This window comes from Crassostrea angulata, chromosome 1, assembly GCF_025612915.1.
Source record: "Crassostrea angulata isolate pt1a10 chromosome 1, ASM2561291v2, whole genome shotgun sequence".
Lineage (NCBI taxonomy): Eukaryota > Metazoa > Mollusca > Bivalvia > Ostreida > Ostreidae > Magallana > Magallana angulata.
Window position 1 is genome coordinate 29,369,119 of NC_069111.1, and position 20,088 is coordinate 29,389,206.

Genomic DNA, 20,088 nt, shown 5'->3' on the forward strand with positions numbered 1-20,088 from the left:
CGAATTTAGTTCTGATCAAAATAATTTATTTTTCACAACGGGGTGCCAAAGAACGCGGTTTGACTATTTACATCATGGCGGAAAGTGTAGAACGAGTTACCTATAACACTGTACCGGATAATTATGCCAGTGCCAAGGTAGCATTTTTGCACCCGCTTCAGATTGAGTTTCGGAAAAATCCATACATACCAAATGATAGACCATGTCTAGAGAGTATATAACCACTTTTGTTTTAGTGTGTTTGACCTGACAGGTGAGATATTTACCTTTAAGAATTAATATCCCATAGGAAAATGATAATTTCCATAGGAGAAATGATTCTCCTACAGAAAATATTGATATTAAAAAGTCCTATAGGAATTATATTTCCTATAGGAGAATGGTATTTCCTGTAGGATTCAGACATGTAGTTTTCCTATCGGATTTTTATCAAATCCTATCGGAATTGATATTCCTCTAGGAAGTTCTTGTATTCCGATTGGAAATTTCAAATTACCTTTAAGAATATTGTTATCCTAAGGGAAAAATTATTTTCCAATATTAACCTGACAGGTGAGATTCAATGATAACAAAGTGGTTGTTAACTCTTTATGCAATGGTCTATCATATGGCATATTTGAAGTTTTTGATATATGCAGCTAAGACGGGTGCAAAAATGCCACCATGGCACTGGAATAGTTATCCGGCACAGTGTTCCATGTTATCCATCGGGCAGATACTTGGGTATGACAACTTTTGTTTTAAAAAAGCATAATAATATGCATAGAATATCGTTTTTTTTAATTTAATACATTTTAATACCACGACAGATCGGTTGGGTTGTAAACCTTAGACACTAATTTGTAAACAAGGAACATATTCTGTTTTTATAAAATTCGGGGGGGGGGGGGGGGGGGTAATCACAATCCCCAGTCGTTTTTTTTTTCCAAAATCAGGCTTTTTTCTGAAATTCTCATTTGAGACAATAATAAATATTGCAATTAAATTTGACCTAAAGAACAATTTAAAAATATAACGTCGTAAACCCCCACTCACTGGTTTAAACAAATCATTATCATTTTCTACTCAGCTGCAACAAAAAGAAAGAAAGGAATTAAGGAAAAAAGGCCATGTTCATATCACCTAATAGAGTTTAGATTTTACATCCCTCAGCTAAATAACCAGCTATGAATTTTTTACTTATTTTTTTTTTTTAATTTCAAAGAATAGGTTAAGAGAACAATGAAGAAAATTTCAGACATACTGTATACGGAAATGAAAAAAAAAACATGCTTCAACCTTTTAGCGCTGTGTCATTAATGTGTAAAGTGTTAATTTCCGCGCTTGCGCGGGGTATCATCAAGTATACGTTAAAAGGACTTGGACACGATTTGAGTTCAAAATTTTAAACTTTATTTATCTGTTTTTTTTTATGTTTAGCATGGTTAATTGGGTATTTTTAATTCTTGTCAAAATTTGAAAGTCAAATGTTGAGTTACAAGCAAGATTTGAAATTCTTTGTTTTGTAAACAAAACTCGAGTCATTATTTTTACAAATATGTCTTAATTGACATAAGTTTCAATCAAATGTTGAATTTCTGTTGATAATATTATTTAAAAAAAGAACATTGAATCAGTTTATCTTGTTTGCCACGAGTCAGTTTGTCAATTAATTGGTAATATCTTACTTTACATTATTTGTAAACAAATTTAAGACTCGAGCTTTGTTTACATAACAATGAATTATTACATCTGTATCTCTCTTATAACTTGATTTCTAACATTCAAATTTTGGTCATTCAAATAGCATCAGTAAATTATTTCATACATAAAAAATAAAAAAATAAAATTTTGATCTTAAATCGTGTGTAGGTCCTTTTTAAAATTAAATGACATGGATACAAAAACAGATTTGAAATAAAGTTAAAATAATGTTTATACCTTTTATTAGTATAATACTTATCTAATTTTGTGACTTATAATTGTATTGAGAAGTCTGTCATATTTTACTTGTTAGCCGTTTTGGAACAACTCAGGAATAGCATTTGTCACAGAATAAAAAGAAGACATGTAGCGTCCGCATCATCCACTGGTACGAACGCGGCAAACAAAGTAATGGTTTCCGATCCTCATTTTGTTGGTTGCCCGCCACCACTGGTTAGACTTCGTTGCATGGCAGGGATCAAATGCGCAGTAGTCTGTTGCGCATCTTGTTGGATCACTAACTCTTCTACACAACACGTCTCTTGAAGCTTTAATTGCATTTCTGTATTCCCTTGTGTTTCTTTTTTTGGCATCATTCCAAGCCCGAGTATGAGACGCCAAATCAAGGGTTTCGTACTGATACCCTCCTGAACTCATTCTTTGGTAAACCACTGAATTAAGGTTATTCGGATACCCCTCATGGTTTATTCTATTGACAATGCTGTAGGCAACTGCAATCTGCCCTCTCATTGGTTCCCCTCTGGCTTCACCAAACACTACCCTTCCGACAGTTTGAAAGTTTGCGTTGGTGCTGTATAATGAAAGTGAAACATTCAGAGCAGCTAACTAGGAAAGAATAAACTAATCATAAGTTAAGGGGACTTGGACACGATTTGACTTAAAATTTTCAAATTTTATTTTTCCAATTTCAATGTTCATAATGATAAATATAGAGTGTTTTAATGCTATGTGAAAATTTGAAAGTCAAATATCAAGCTATAAGCAAGATACAGAGATAACAATTTCTGTTTTGTAAACTTATTTTGTAACTTTCTTTTGTGATAATAGTATTTATGAAGATGTTGAATTAGTTTAAATTGTTTTTTAAACGTCATTTTGTCTAAGAAATAGGAATTCTTTTACATTACATTTTTTGAAAACAACTATAAAACTCGAGCTTTGTTAACATTACAATTAATTCTTACCTCTGTATCTCGCTTGTAACTTGACTTTAACATTCAATATTTTGGTCGATCATTAAAAAAATAACATTTTTGATCTCAAATCGTGTCGAAGTCCCTTAGAGAATTCAATGCACCCAAATTAGACTACATGTAAGTAGTACAAAAATTGTAATACAATTATGTCGTCATGTTTTAATAAAAAAAATGTTGATATTTATTTTAAAAAGACGAATTTCCCTCTGGCTATAAATGATTTAATAACAATATCCTACTTTCAAACTGTTGATAAAAAAGTGTAAGCTTGTGTTTTCAATTTGATTAGTAAATTTTATTAATGACAATTTCTTTTTTTACATATCTTTTATGCTAATCCATGAGCCGAGTGTACAGAGTTTTTAGTATTTTACAACATTTGATTACATTTAAAATCATTGATAAATCGGACACGAGAAAAATCAAAACCTACAAAGTTTAGCCCGTATTTTGAAAAAAGAAATAATATAGTTATCCTAAAAAAGCTATAAATTATGTGTTTAATAACAATAGAGTAGTTGCTCAAAATTGTTAAGGTTTTTAGACGTCAAAATTAAGTTTACTTCGATTTGTTTTTTATTTTTTTTCTGATGAAGAGGTTTCTTCAATACATGTACCTTTGTGTTTTCAATCGTGTCGGTATAAGAAAAAATTACATATTGGTTACATTTCATTTAAACTGCTTTACGTGATCATGAACGTTTGGAAAAAAAGACAACATCAGGTTAAAAGATTATTATAAGCAAATTGATCACAAGATAAAACTTACCATAATTGGCCAAATACCTTCAAGACTAGCAGGGACAGAGCACAAACAATGAGTTGAAATTGTTGCATGATGTAACAAAGGAATAGTTGGTAATTAAATTGGCGAATTCTCTGGTTTATCTGTATCAGTTCTTTATATACAAGAAGAACTGATCTTCATGAATCCATTTTAATCTTCTCCAGGATGCAGTGTATCCTGTTAGTGACATGCGGAGGTGCGAAAAATGGAATAATGAGATATTTATTCATCAGGTATGAATAAAACTTAATGTTTTATTATGGGTCTGAAATGCATTAATGTCAAGGCAGTAATGACATAGTTGTTTGTTTATTTACCAACATTTGGACTTATAATAATTTATGTAAATTTTATTAATTTAAAACACGTGAAAGGAAAGTTTCTGTCCGAGTAAAACATCCCTACAGGATATTGAAATCACACTCGTACACATTACAACGCCTAAATTCTAAATAGTTTGTAAAGTTTTCATCTGTTCGGGGCGTACAAGGGTTATTTCAGGCATACGTTACAAGTATATCATCCTGTTATGCTGAGGTACTATTATAATATCATATATTTACATCTACTAAGTATGGTTCCCTCTACTTCTTACGGACACTTATACTTAATTCATACTTCTATAGAAACAGCTATACTGAAATCTACACGCCCCGTTTATCGATCGGTCGAAATCTACAGCGGCTAAAATTGACAGGACTGAAATCGACACGCATTGATTATCGATTGTTAGTAAAAATCACGGACGGCACGAAATAATCATGATAATGTCAGACTCAAAACTCACAGGAGACGATTTGGCTGTTTCTTGTAGAAAACGTACTAATGTACGTTAACAGTAATTAAGTGAATTTTACTTACCTTTTATAATCAATAACTAAATTAGTTAAAAGAAAGATGCCCAACTTTACACTATAATCTGTGCTTCAAAAATGGTTAATAATACTTGGTACATACTTAAATAATGTCAAATTTCAAGTTTATATGATGAATTTCAAAATTTTTTTTATGTTTTCTGCAATTATTCTACTGCCGTGTTTGGTGCATTTGCAGATTTTTAATAAATCTCAAATAATACACAGTTTAGAATCTAATTTTTCAAACTTGGCGTCTTTTAACATTGTTTTTATTTATTAGCGATATGATTGTACATGTAGGTGCAAGCAATCAGAAAATCGAAAGAAAATCCTGTTTTAATCGTCTGTCCCACATAGTCTTAATTAATTCACCGAACGCGGATCTACAAGGTATCGTTTATACATCTAGAAGAAAAGTTCATTATGAAAACTGTGTACATACAATGTGACGATATCGATGTGACCGTCGAAAGTGAATATTTGGAAGAAGCATATGAATCTGGGTTTTTTTAAATGTTTGAGTGTTTCTTTCCACAATATTTGTTACTGCTTCTACATGTACCTTTAAGATAAAGCCAGTCTTAGTGTTAGCTTTTATATTGGGTTGCTTGATATTCATACAGAATAAGAGTACCAAACCCCCAGATGTTTACATCAGAGAAAAGTTGCAGAACGTTGTATTAAGGAATTAATGGTAGCCGTTACGCGATAAGCTGAATTCAGGTATGTAACATTTCTCATTTTAAAGTAAAAATATTAGTTTTTAGAATAAATGATGGAATGGGGGAATATTTTAATGAATATAGCAACACTAGGGGTTAAGGATGGGGGTTGATTTTTTATGTAAAGTGTCATTTACTTCCGATCTCTGTAAATCGTAAAAACCGCAAACTTGACCACTAAACGCCACGGGACCATTACTGAAGAATTTGAAATTTCGGACAGTTTCACGATCCCGTCCGAACTGAGATTTATTTTCACATTTTTATTTTAGTCGATGAAGCGGATTCATAAAGTTATTTTCGGCTTTAATGAAGTATGTAAGATTTATAAATGATTTGGAATGTAGGATACATAGAGTCTAATTATACAGCTTGAAGACAACGCACTGACTGCATGCATAAGCATTGGATTATGGGTAAGGGACGGTTGAGATTTATCTTACTGAAATATACATAGATTGATTACTGCATGTTTTCTTTATAGTACTAAACCTACATATTTGCCGTGGAATGGTCACACACAGATGATTAGTGTCTGTATGTTGTTTTTCAGGCGTGGGCACGCCCGAAATGTGTAAGCAAAGGTGTTGAGGGGAGGGGGGCTTAACAATTGCAGAAAAATAATCACAGTAGTTTGAAAAAAATAGGTCTAGAAGCGATCGTAAAGTAAAATATGCAACATACACTAAAAATACTATTTTAAATTAAGTGAAATTAATCAATATTGGAAGGGGGTGAATATCAACCGATCCAGGGAAGGGGCACTTTTTCCATAAATTCTGCATAAAGTTGACCGGAAAAAACTTTTGAACAAAAAGGGTGGGCATGATCCCGGCAGTGGTAGAATTAATCACTTTTTCTTATTGTGTGTAATTTTAGGAAGACCTAAGAGAAAAAAAATGATTTACATAAAATTTATTGTTAGTTCAGGAACTGGTATCCTGTACAATTATTCAAATAAGTGTATTCATTTTACAATAGTCATTAAAGGCAGTTACAGCGACCATTATGTAGCGCGTTTTACACGGCATTTAAAATAATGTTTTCAAATTTTTATTTTGTTGGTTGCAATCCAATACTAATTAGAGTCATAGATAGACAAGGGCTTTCGCGCAGAAGTTTACCGCGTATGTCGTCGGGTCACTTTCTTTTCCGCATAATGCGTCCTTGGCAGCTTTGATAGCATTTTTTAAAGCCCGTGTGTTTCCTCTTTTGGCACTTTTCAAGTTTTGAGCATGAACAATTTTGTCTAGAGTTCATACTCGTACTTTCCATCTTTCATTTTCGCATTCACTACTGCGTCAAGGGTATTTGGATACTGTGGATGATTGAATCGGATAATAATTGTGAAGGCAACAGGTATTTGGCCTTCCATTGTTTCTTGTCAATTTTATATTAAGCTATAAGTGTACGAAAGAATGGGAGAGGAGTTTGAACCGGTATCACTTAGAAGTATGATTTTCAGTTATGACAGAGCTCTTCGACGACACCGCTACGAAGCAAGCATCATGCAGTCGCCTGATAGTATATTTACAGCAACCAGACAAGCTTTGATAGCCAATAAAAAAAATCTTGAACAAATATGGAAGGGCAATGGGCCACAAAAAGCAGATCCATTATCTGACGATGACATTGGGGTTCTAGGAGTTACATCCCCTCAGTCGCTGTTGAATACGGTATGGTTTAACATTGCCATCCACTTAGGATTGTGTAGACACCAGGAACACTATAATCTCTGTTGGGGGTATTTCATTACATAAACATAGGTAATCATAGATTACTAAGCTCACCGAGACGGAGCATCACCCTTATGAGACATCACCTTCATAAGACCACCTTTATCATTTTATATGAAAATCATACTTTATGATCTTGGATATTCATGGATTCTGTTTTGACAAAATATCGTATATCATCTGATATAATTTTTTATGATAATCATATGTTCATATGTTAATCAATACAATGATTTAAAATGAAATATTGCATCATGTCATATTTATAATATATATCATATAATACAATAAAATACCGTAATAAACAATAATGAGATATGATATTGTAACGTATGATATGACATTGTATTGTGTTATACCTTATTGTATTTGATCACATAATACAATATCATAAAATATAATACAATATAGTATTATATTACAATATCATATTACATAATACATCATAACATTGAAGCATGATATTATATTGTATAATATAGTATGATATTGTATTGAATGACACTGAAACATATTTGATACATTATATGATATTATATCATATAATACAATATAATTTGATTCCAACATCGTATCTTATCAAATGATACAATATTATGTGATAAAGTAAAATATTATAAAATACATTATTATATTATACATATTGTATCATATGACACAATAATATATATTACAATATCATATAATACAATTTCATGTGATATGATAATATCACATGATATTACAATATCATATAAACCAATATCATATCATTCAATATCGTATGATACAATATTATATAATATTACAATATCATATAATACAATTTCATGTGATATAATTCTATATTACTGAAACCAATATCATATTATACAATAGTGTATGATACAATATTATAGAATATATAATATTGTCTCATAGGATACAATATTATATTTTGCAATATCTTATGTAATTGTATCATGTGATAAAATAATAAATTAAAAATACAATATAATATTATACAATATTGTATCATAATATACAATACTATCCATAACAATATCATGATACAATATCATATCATAAAATATAAAAAATTGATACAATATCATATCTTATCATATAACTTTTTATAATATAACATAATTTATCATATTGTATCATATCAAACAATATTGTTTCATATCATACAATATTATATCATAGGAATCATGTTATATCATTTATCAACAAACACATCTATCTATTGAGCTGGTTTGAGTGAGGTAGGAGATTTCTTTAGCATCCTTGATAATGGAGATCAGGCTCTGCATTTGAAGCAACCTCTGCATTTAATTTATAATAAAGTTAAATCAACTATGCAAGCTATCATCTATTAAACATGTGACCTGTTCCAAAAAACTAAACCTCATCCAGCATCCGAAACCTATGGCTCAGATTCAGCATTCAAGCCCATCAGGTGCATTGGTATCATAAGACGCATCATCCATGGAAGTTTGGTGAAGTTTGGACCAGTAATAACTAAGATATCATAATCAGAGGGCACTAACAATTAAAACCTTAACTTCCTCCAGCATCCGCAACCTATGGCTCAGAATCAGCATCCATGCCTGTCAGGTGCATCTGTATCATAAGACACACCATCCATTCAAGTTTGGTGAAGTTAGGATCTGTAATATCTAAGATTTATTTTTTAGCATCCTTGATAATGGAGATCAAGCTCTGCATCTGAAGCTACCTCTGCGATTCATTCATATTACAGTTAAATCAACTATGCAAGTTTGAAATAGTACTCTCATCTATTAAACATGTGACCTGTTCCTAAAAACTTAACTTTATCCAGCATCCGAAACCAGACTCAGCATTCAAGCCTGTCAGGTGCATCAGTATCATAAGACACACCATCCATGGAAGTCTGGTGAAGTAAGGACAAGTAATAACTAAGATATCATCATCAGAGGGCACCTGTTTCAAAAACTTTATTTAACCAGCTCTTAAAACCTTAACCTCCTCCAGCATCCGAAACCTATTGCTCAGATTCAGCATTCAAGCTTGTCAGGTGCATCAGTATCATAAGACGCACCATCCATACAAGTTTGGTGAAGTTAGGACCAGTAGTAACTAAGATATAATCATCAGAGGGCACCTGCAACAAAAACTTTAACCAGCTCTAAAAACCTTAACCTCTTCCAGCATCCGAAACCTATTGCTCAGATTCAGCATTCAAGCTTGTCAGGTGCATCAGTATCATAAGACGCATCATCCATACAAATTTGGTGAAGTTAGGACCAGTAGTAACTTAGATATTGCTATCGATGGGCACCCGCAACAAAAACTTTAACCTGCTCCAAAAACCTTAACCTCCTCCAGCATCCGAAACCTATAGCTCAGATTCAGCACTCAAGCCTGTCTGGTGCATCAATATCATAAGGCACACCATCCATGCAAGTTTGGTGAAGTACGGACCAGCAGTAACTAAGATATTGCTATCAAAGGGCACCTGCAACAAAAACTTTAACCTGGTCCAACAACCTTAATCTCCTCCAGCATCTGAAATTTAGGACCCAGATTCAGCATCCAAGTCTTTCAAGTCCATAAGTAGGTCCAGATGCATCATCCATGCAAGTTTGGTGAAGATAGGACAAGTAATAGCTTAGATACAGGACCTGCAACAAAAACTTTAACCAGGTCCGGACGCCGACGCCGACGCCACCGCCGACGCCGAGGGTATAGCATAAGCTCTCCTTGACTTCGTCTCGGTGAGCTAAAAACCCTGATGCCACAGAATATTTACAACATTATGAGAGAAAGAAAAACGCACAATGCGATAAATAGTTCATAAAACAGAAGCTTTGAGTAAATTAAATTGGGAAAATTATGGGGAAATTGATTGTAAAATGTCAAAAAATTGCAGAATCTGTATAGCGCCTCACAAACACAAGCACCAGAAAATACTGTGTCCAAAAACTCAGGGAAAACAATACAGCAGCTACGGATATTATGCAAGTAATCGACCACAAAAATGTTAATTCAATCAACAGTTATTCCGAAATTACAGTTACAAAACAAAAAGAAATGTCCAAATTATTATTTTCAACGAAAAATACCGATTTTGCTTCGACCACAAATCCACAAGGACAAGCGTCAGTCGCAGGAATCATTCAGCAGGCTCAGTCAGTGTTTGCAGGGGTATTCTTGCACATACACAATATGAATGTTTACACTTACTAAAGTGCCTCCCATGACTTCCATCTACCACCAGGCAAGAAAGCAAATGAACATTAATTCCAGCTAATAAACTTCAAATTGATTGAATTGTTTTGAATTTAGTTTTTGTTTCACACAAACAAACAACATCTCGTTTAACTTCTAGTTATTGAGTTATTTAAATCGACAGGCATTCGTAACTTTTCAAAGTAATGAGGTCACCCGATCTAATTTAAAATCTCGTTTGTAATTGCAAGGCTTACAATAAAATTAAAGAAAAAGAAAAACTCAGATAAAGTCCATTTCAGTGAAAATTTATTTTTAAATGCAAAAAACTTTCTAATTCAAATATGCATTATTTTGAATTGTGCAAGGTTACATATATCGTCTTCTTAACGACGCGTTGAACCATCGATTAGAAAAAACCAATCGTGGTTTTTAAGGAACATTTCAAAAACTTAAAAATACTAGACGAGATAAATAGAACATATTTAATTGTGTGATTTTATTATTGCCCTATCCAATTCGTTGAAATGATTATATTCGTTCGGCAAGCCTCGCGAATATATACACTATTTCAACTTGTTGGATAAAGAAAATCACAATATAAGTATCCTATATTCATCACTGCAACCGAGAAAATTACTTTAAACCCAAAAAAATTATAGTAAGAGACATCTAAACAAAAAGGTTTAAAAATACTGAAAGAACTAACCACAGATTGGCAGAAGCATCCCACGACATCATGAAAAGGGCACAATCGTGTTTTGCAGAAAGGTATTCTTTAATTAATAAAGAATAAAGCTTTTAAGTCGTGTCGATGTATTGATCGAGCTTTGTCGATAGGTCGATAGACCATATTTTAATAATTTATTTCCATTTTAAACTTTGTCTAAAATTTTTATTAGATACAGTATTCGCAACTTTCTTGTTTTCACAATATAGCCAATAGAATATGGTTTGTTGGAACCTGTGGTTACGATTAAAAAAACAAAAAAACAAATGTATACGATATTACAAATTAACATTTATATTTACTGAAGGTATACAGAGTAAAGCTGTGCAAATGATTTTCAGCTAATTTCATTAATCGCAATCTTATTATTTTTTATTTTTCTCTCTTTTTTAAGATTGAAAATTAACGAGCATGTTCATCTTTACGTATTGAGATCATCGGAAAATTATTTTCCTTGCGCCAAACAGCATTTAACTAAATATTCTCAACATATATTTTTACCAATCACAAAGGAGAGAAAGTACACAACCCGGAGAATGTAAACTATTTTATCGATTTTAGTAGCGTCCTCTTTGGAAGACTGTACTAAATTCAATTTAAACTTTGAGTTAATAGATTGTTCGGCATCCTCGTGATAGTTGTAAAAGTCTATTGATTAAAATATATACGTAAATTGCCATTAATAGTAATAGTAATAGTGATTAATTTCTTCTATACGTTTTGTCAATATGTTTTTCTTTGATCTTTATCCTCGTTTTCCAAAAGAAAAAGTTTTATGCAAATTCTTTTTATATTCTTAGTTACATTGTATGAGACATTTAATAGCTCTGGGTTGGGATGGTGGTTGGGAACCACTGTGTTGAATAAGCATGGTTTGTTGATTCAACTAAACAACCACAACTTTTCATCAGTCACAAAATTATATTTTACATTTCTTCTATTAATGTTGTAACCATCTTTAATGTTTATTACAATTATTGCAACAATCTTCCTTTCCGTCGTTTTCAATGGCATGAGTTTTTGGGGAAAAGCCCTATTAACTACGAAAACGACATTTGTGTTTGGAGAAAAGCCCGATTAACTACAAGTATTAATTAACTCATTGGCACTCAAGTAACTGCAATTTTATGATTTGGTAAATTAAAGCTACAGTCTATGATAATTAAGTTCGAAGGCAAGACAAAAATAACAGAAATATTTTGAACAAATGCTACATGTATATTTTCTACATACTTTTTCATTTGTACTGCTCTGTACATCGCTGAATTGCGAGAATATTTGCAACATCGCTGCATAATAGGACATAAATATTCATTGATTATTTATTGTTTAACATACATAAACAAGAAATGATCTTGTGTAAATAATTGATATTGAAAACTTTCTACACTTACATGGATAAAAGGGCAATTTCGATTCTGTCATAGTGACATAGTGAACGCAGTATATTAATTGATGGATTTTATTATATATTGTATGTGACATCGATATCATGACTGTTTATACGCTCTCGTCATCGATAGTGTACAAATCCAGGTTTGCAGGAGTATTTCTCGTGATAGTTATACTGCAAAAAGACAAAAAAAAAAAACCCCATGAAATTAATTTCATTAATACATCGCATAAAGTATAGGTTAAAGATGCTAAATAAGTTTTGTTTAATGTCAAATCACCGTGAAAATTTTAAATAAAAAGGTAAATAATAAATGCAGAGGTTGTAAAGCAGACAAAGCAAATTAAATACAAACAATCTAATTTTTGTTTGCGTACCGTAAATGTAAAACATGTTTGAAATATGGTAAGCTAATGTTTAAACCTTACTTTTGTTTGGATAAACGTTATCCTTGGGTTTTTTGTAGATAACAACGAAACGATAAAGCTTTATAATATCTTCTTCTCTTGTATTGCATTCAAAATTTACAAATAAAAAATGTATTGTATAATTGGAAACTTAAGAAAGAACGAGTCAATTCATACTATTACAATTAAGAAGAATGTTTTGTTTTACTGTTAAGATCTCTATCTTTATCATTAAATGAAAGATAAAACAATTACATGTGTATGTCAAACTCTTGCACTTATGCAATGAATACTTTGTCAGAATACGTTAAACTATTCTGTATATTTACATCCACCCTCTAAGGGGTATAGTCTCTCAGTTGAATTTCAATTGTTTTAACATGGACTAGGATAGATGAAGCGAAACCTTAACGTGTGGTTATAAATATGTGCATATATATGTGTATATATCCTGTTGCTGATTATTCATGGATATGTATATCTTGTTACCATAATATATTGTAAATCTTTTCTTTCTTTTGGTTAGAGTGATATGTAATTATCATATTTGTATTTGCAAGAAATACATACATGAAAAAAATTATCAAGAAATTATGCATTAATTAAAAATTTTATGTGTCATATCAATGCAGACTATTTAATGAGGTACAGGTATATGAATGAAAAAAAAAACAACATGAAAGATACAAAATTGTAAAATGCACTTTGAATGTTAACCATAAATAACAGCTTCTTGAGTAGTCAAATTTCATTACAAATTGTTCCCTACATTCGATTTTTAATCAAGCCTATAAAATGTGTTTTTTTCATCTGAATTTCTATTACTTGGAATAAGTGTTTCAGTGCAAAATGTCAACATTAATAGGTCTGTAGATTATACCATATCTTATTTTCAAAAGTAATTAGAATTTTTAATCCTTAAATTATAGATTAAAATTAGAATAATGTACCTATTTGGCAATGAACATGTGTACCGCCGTGGGACCAGCCCTTATGTTTTGTACATTCATCTCTGAAAGCTTTTTCTTGTGCTGCTTTTGCAGTTCCGCTCCCAAATAATTGAAAATCGACAGCTTTTCCATCATAATGTTTGGAGCCATTAGAGTGGCACGCTCCGGCGATGGCGTTTACCTTTAAATAGAAAAATAAAACCTGTTTTAAATTTATTTCATTAGACCACTTTTACTATTTTTTTATTTTTAAAACCGACCGACCGAACAAAAATTGTGGAATCAGGTTAATGAATTTGACTGAGACATATTATTCATTTACCCCTATCCATCCCCCCAACGTAAATGCGATTTGAAAGGTTTTAAAAGGAGTACCAGGTATTTGTTTTTCTTTTTTGGGTATGTGGTAGGGTTTTGTTGGTAGTGTTCGTATATTTGTGTAAAACTCGATCGGAAATTTTTTTCAAGTCGGTTTTTTAATACGAGGCACCGTAATGTCTTTAAAATTAATACTCTTCAATTGGAATTATAAACAGATATTATTTATTCATCGAGTGCAAAATTCACTGTAAAATCCACAGATTGTTAACATTCAAAGTGCATTTTGCAGTGAATTTTGTACTCAATAAATGAATAATATCTGTGTATAATTCCAATAAATACTATTTAAAAACAGTACGGGGCATCGTATTAAATTATTAATCAATTTGATTATTTCATCAAAATTAACAATTACAGATTTGTGTGTAAAATGAAATTAAAGGTTGATAAATGTATACTGATTAATCTTTGGACAATACAAAAAATGGTAAGTGAGGCACTAATATTTGAATTATAAAAGAATATAAAAAAAAATCATATAATAATAAAATTTAAACAAGAATAGATTTCCTGCGTCCCCCACCGGTCAAGCAGTATACTAGTATACTGTATATGAAATTGCAATATTTCAAACATTAAGGGCTGTTCCAGAATTAAATGTGTGGGGAGGTTGGGAGGAACATTTTTTTACCCCCACCACCCATTTTTTTTCTATTTTTCCTGTCGCAAATATATCCAAAATGCTACAATCTAAAATCAAACAAATACCTATTAACATATATAAGTTTATCTAAAATGTACAAGACAATATCACTGTACAGTTTTTGATTAAAAATCATATTCAAGTTTCATACTCTGGTTTACATACCGTATAAAACCACATACCTTATTGCAGAGATATACATGTAAGAAAATGGTGATTTTCGAACTTGACCAAAGTATTAGTGGTATAAACATTTGGTATAAATTTAATGAAAATCCGTCAAAATTTGTAGGCATGAGAGCGCTTACAAAAAAGTGTGACGGACGGAAACACGGACGCAAAATCCCATAACTCCAACAAAAAGTATCGACCAAGGCTGATTTAGGAACTTGACCAAAGTATTAGTAGTAAAAACATTTGGTATAAATTTCATGTAAACCCGTCAAAATTGTAGGCATGAGAGCGGTTACAAGGTCAATTTTTGATATAATTAAGTAATAATTGTGGTCAAAGTCCCATAACTCCAACAAAAAGTATCGACCAAGGCTGATTTCGGAACTTGACCAAGGTATTAGTGGTATAAACATTTGGTATAATTTTCATGTAAATCCGTCAAAATTTGTAGGCATGAGAGCGCTTACAAGGTCAATATTTGGATAAAACAGAGTCATTATTGTGGTCAAAGTCCCAAATCTCCAACAAAAAGTATCGACCAATGCTGATTTTCGAACTTGACCAAAGTATTAGTGGTATAAACATTTGGTATGAATTTAATGAAAATCCGTCAAAATTTGTAGGCATGAGAGCGCTTACAAGGTCACAAAGTCCCATAACTCCAACAAAAAGTATCGACCAATGCTGATTTTCGAACTTGACCAAAGTATTAGTGGTATAAACATTGGTGTAAATTTAATGAAAATCCGTCAAAATTTGTAGGCATGAGAGCGCTACAAAAAATGTGACGGACGGAAACACGGACGGACGGACGCCCGGCATTTCTATGTCCCCGCTCCGCGTTGCGGCGGGGGACAAAAATAATTCTACATGTACCTGTACTTGGTATTTGGTAGAAGTTCCCAAGTTGTAAATGTATTGTAGAATTTTCAAGTCCAGACAGGTAGAGCCACCTGGTGCCTGTCCTTCTCTACATTTATAACTGAAATATGAATATATTTAATATTATATCAACTACTACCATTTAATGTTGAATGCCATTAATTTGACAAATATTTAATACTTCATATAAGTTTAAAAAATATATATACCCTTCTTATATAAATTGTCATATAAATATATATACGTGTCAATTCTCGATGAGATCTTTCAAAAAAATGCAACAACAGCATAGAAAACATCCCCCCCCCTCTCTCTCTCTCTCTCTCCATTGACCTTATGATACAATTAACTACCTTGACCGCTTGGCAACTTTTCTAGCACATGCATCCCTGATATTGCTGTAAGGATCTGCTTCGTCTTTCACTTGTGATGGGTTTATTTTTAACAAGGTAATCTTTGAGGAGTTTTTAATCTTGCATGCTACTGCCGCTGCCGCTGCACTACAACTCGCCGATCCTATAAACATTGTATCTATATTGTTGACTTACTTACATGTAGAATGAATAAAATAACATCTTGGTAAGTAAAGGGTTTTCTCCCTTATTCTAATTATGAGATTGATATTAGATTGTCAGTATCATCTTTAGCCAAGGAAAACGTTCCCACTCGATTAAAGTTTTATAAGGGTTAGTTTTGCAAAAATAAGAACTGTAACCTCTCGTGTTATAAGCAGCAAATAGGCTACACGTATAGCGTAAAATTGGAAAGAAAATGCAGTTTTCATTTAATTTGAATCAGTGCCTACCTGACTGTGGGACACAGCACTTCCTGGACGCTGATCCTCCACACAATCCGCTCGTGTATGTCCCTCTACAGGACACGGAGGTCTGTTGACATTTACCTCCTTTATCTCTGCAAGGTTTGTCAGCAACTTTTTATGAGAGAAAAAAAAAACCCATTTACTGATTATGCAAGTAGAAATGTTAAAGATAAAGTGTGTCTAACGAATATGATTCAGTTGTTTCTTTATATTTATATCGAAAACAAATTTTTTTGGTTTATATTCAGATTTTAAAATTATAGACAAACGGACTCTCGTGGGTAAGTGAGTGTAGATAAAGCCTAAATAGAAGGTTCATTTCATGTGTAGTTAGATATGACGCCTTCCAAACAAAAAACAGCATTAAAATGTTTTTAATAGCATTGTTTTATCATCATTGTTGAAAACAGCAGATGTTTTCAACAAGAGGCCAAAAGACGTTTACTTGAATACCTTAGCTCATACACAGACCTTTTGAAGATTCTCTTAATATATCCATTTAATTAAGCTTCACTCTGGAGTAAAATAAAATCTAAAATATGGTAATTACCTAAAATCTTACAATAAGGACATTGATTGGGAATAACTGCTCCATATTTATTAACTTTCAAGATAGCATTTATGTTTATATGGTTTGATATATAACTTACAGATACATGTAGCTGGTATTCATGTTTTATTAAAAAAAACAACAACAACAACCTTTCCCATCCCCATCGGCCAGACAGGCACTCTGTCCTTTGGGACATTTATACGAAAACAAAAACCACTGATTAGTTATTTTGTTCTATAAATTTTCACGTTTTACCTGTTCACTCTTCAACCATTTATTCAAAGACACCATTTTGCATTTATTAAAAAGTATATTACACATACCAAACTTTTTCAGTATTTTTTTTACGCTGTTATTAACAAGTCTACGGTTTATTTAAAACTTTAAAACCTGTTTTGGTTGTTTTGTTTAAAAAAAAAATAAAAAGAACTTTGAACTCTTTGTATACATTTTTTTACAATGAGTAGTTCTTAAATATGAAAAAGCAAGGAAAAAATATCCATTAACTGTTTTGTCCCCATTAACCAATTCTTGCAAATTGCTTTCTTGTTATCTTTAATTTTGATAGACAGCTTCATTCATTCCCTTTATAAATTTTTTTCATTAAAATTCAAGTTCGCCCACACCCATTATAACTAAATGTGACTACATTTTGGCGCCATCCTTGAGTCAAAACCTCTTTCCAAGTGGCCATGAAATTTTGGTAGATGACTTCCTAGTCTTCATATTTTTTTTACAGGTGTGTGGGAGTAGAGATGTTTTTTAAAGTAAAGTAAATTTCCTAACATAGGGCGTATATCAGTTCGACAATTTACCATGTAGTTTAGAGGATGAAGTTAAAATTGTTAATGGATGACAAACAGCATAAATAAAAATACATGTTCAATACATAGTCATATTAACCACCCCCCCCCCCCCGCCCCCCGCTTCAACTTCTGCCCCATGGCTCAAGGACGACGAATCTCACCATTTAACATCAGCACAATTTTAACATAATAACAATGCAAAACCTCATTTCCCACAACTGTGATAGTACAGATCTTAAATCTATATACTGTCACTATGTGGCAACATTTGCCCGACCTAGGGACTTAACTCCTGACCCAGGAACCATAAATTTCACAATTTTGCTAAATGGCTTTATGGACATCATAAAATGATTACCATGCATTTATTCCTTGTTACATGTAAATATATATGGGAGTGAAGAAAAAGATTTTTTAAAGATTTAATTCACTTTCACTATATGGCCATATTAGTCCCGCCCTAGGGCCTTAATCCTAATCTCAGCGGTCATGAATTTCAAAATTTAGATAGAGGGCTTCATGGACATCATTACCATTTAGTTGATATTATAATACCTCAACTGTACATGAATATGGGAATAGAAAAAACAATTTATAACGATTTAATACTCTTTTACCACATAGCTATATTGGCCCCGCCCTACGGCTTGAACCCCTGACTATGAATTTCACAAATTTGGTAAACGGCTCAATGAACATCATTACAATGCATTTAGGTTTTTTTTTCTCAAATATATATGGAAGTAGAAAACGAGATTTTAACAGATTTAATATATGCTTACCATATGACCATATTGATGCTACCCTAGGGCCTGAAACCCTGACCCAGTGGCCATGAATTTTACAGTTTAGTAGAAGACTTCATGGATATCAATATACTGCATTTAGTTTTTTTCCCCACGTGTGTTGAAGAAGAGAAGAAGATTTTTGATAATTTTAAAATTCTGTATTTTAGCACCGCCTATGGCACCCCGGGGAGTGGTAGAGTTATGAATTTCACATTTTTGATTCCTTAGATGCTTCAGCCAAAAATGATAACAAATGACCTTTTAGTTTTTAAGAAGTTAAAAAATAAATAATTCTTTTTAAAAAAGTTGCCCACCGCACCACGACGGACGAAGATATAGTAGGTAAATAGGTCACCTGAGTATCCTAAAAATATTCTAACATTAACATTTATTATACATTTGATTAATCTGCACTTTTCTGTACTTAGACACTGTCTTAGTGTTCAGTTGAATGTAACGAATAAGAGGCATTCAGAAGTTGGAGTGCTATTCGCTTTTCGCTATTCACTATTCGAATAGCGAATAGAATTCTGTGGTCGGTTCGCTATTCAAATTACCGTAAACATGCTAATAAACGTAAATTCAAAATTTCATATAAAGTTCCCTTTTTAATTAAACAAACAGTTTTATAGTAAAAATTATTACTTGCTGACCTAATCTCAACATTCACATAATGAACACGGCCAGTAACAGGCTTAGCTAGCCTGGCGAAAATGCGACATTTCCTATAATACAGTTATAATGGAATTTCATTCAAGGGGCTAGCTAACACCCTGTATCCCATATTTAGGCCTTCATATTTATAGAAGATGAGGCCCCGGGACAGCCCAGCCGACTCTCAAAAGGAATTGGTTTTACACGACGAGTAAGAGGCTTAGCTAGCCTGGCGAAAATGCGACATTTCCTATAATACAGTTATAATCGGATTTCATTCAAGGGACTGGCTAACACCCTGTATCCCATATTTGGGCCTTCATATTTCCAGGGGATGGGGCCCCGGGACAGCCCATTCGACGCTCAAAAGGAATTGGGTTTACAGGACCAGTAAGAGCCTTAGCTAGCCTGGAGAAAATAATGGGATTTCATTCAAGGGCCTGAAAAACACTCTGCATCCTAAATTTGAGCCCTCATATTTGCAGAAAATGGGGCCCTGGCACAGCCCAGCCGACTCTCAAAAGCAATTGGTTTTACACGACCAGTAAGAGGCTTAGCTAGCCTGGCGAAAATGCGACATTTCCTATAATACAGTTATAATGGGATTTCATTCAAGGGACTGGCTAACACCCTGTATCCCATATTTGGGCCTTCATATTTGCAGAGGATGAGGCCCCGGGACAGCCCAGTCGACCCTCAAAAGGAATTGGGTTTACACGACCAGTAAGAGG

General features: G+C 32.6%; 2 protein-coding genes across 3 annotated transcripts in view; both read right to left on the minus strand.

Moving 5' to 3' along the window:
* Window positions 1-1,918: 1,918 nt before the first annotated feature.
* LOC128157136 (spore cortex-lytic enzyme-like) lies at window positions 1,919-3,963 on the minus strand. The gene is made up of 2 exons (XM_052819550.1): window positions 3,670-3,963; window positions 1,919-2,494 (listed from the first exon to the last, which is right to left on the minus strand). The coding sequence occupies exons 1-2, from the start codon at window positions 3,735-3,737 to the stop codon at window positions 2,062-2,064; spliced, it is 501 nt and encodes a 166-aa protein (XP_052675510.1). The 5' UTR covers window positions 3,738-3,963; the 3' UTR covers window positions 1,919-2,061.
* Window positions 3,964-11,731: 7,768 nt separating this feature from the next.
* Window positions 11,732-20,088, minus strand: part of LOC128157124 (uncharacterized) — a 36,122-nt gene continuing 27,765 nt past the window's right edge. For both annotated transcript variants that reach the window (XM_052819524.1, XM_052819513.1), the window contains 5 exons: window positions 16,542-16,667; window positions 16,090-16,252; window positions 15,731-15,836; window positions 13,657-13,837; window positions 11,732-12,473 (listed from right to left, as the gene is read on the minus strand). In XM_052819524.1, coding sequence (XP_052675484.1) covers window positions 12,469-12,473; window positions 13,657-13,837; window positions 15,731-15,836; window positions 16,090-16,252; window positions 16,542-16,667 — 581 coding nt within the window. In that variant the 3' untranslated portion in view covers window positions 11,732-12,468. The remainder of the gene's footprint in view (window positions 12,474-13,656; window positions 13,838-15,730; window positions 15,837-16,089; window positions 16,253-16,541; window positions 16,668-20,088) is intronic.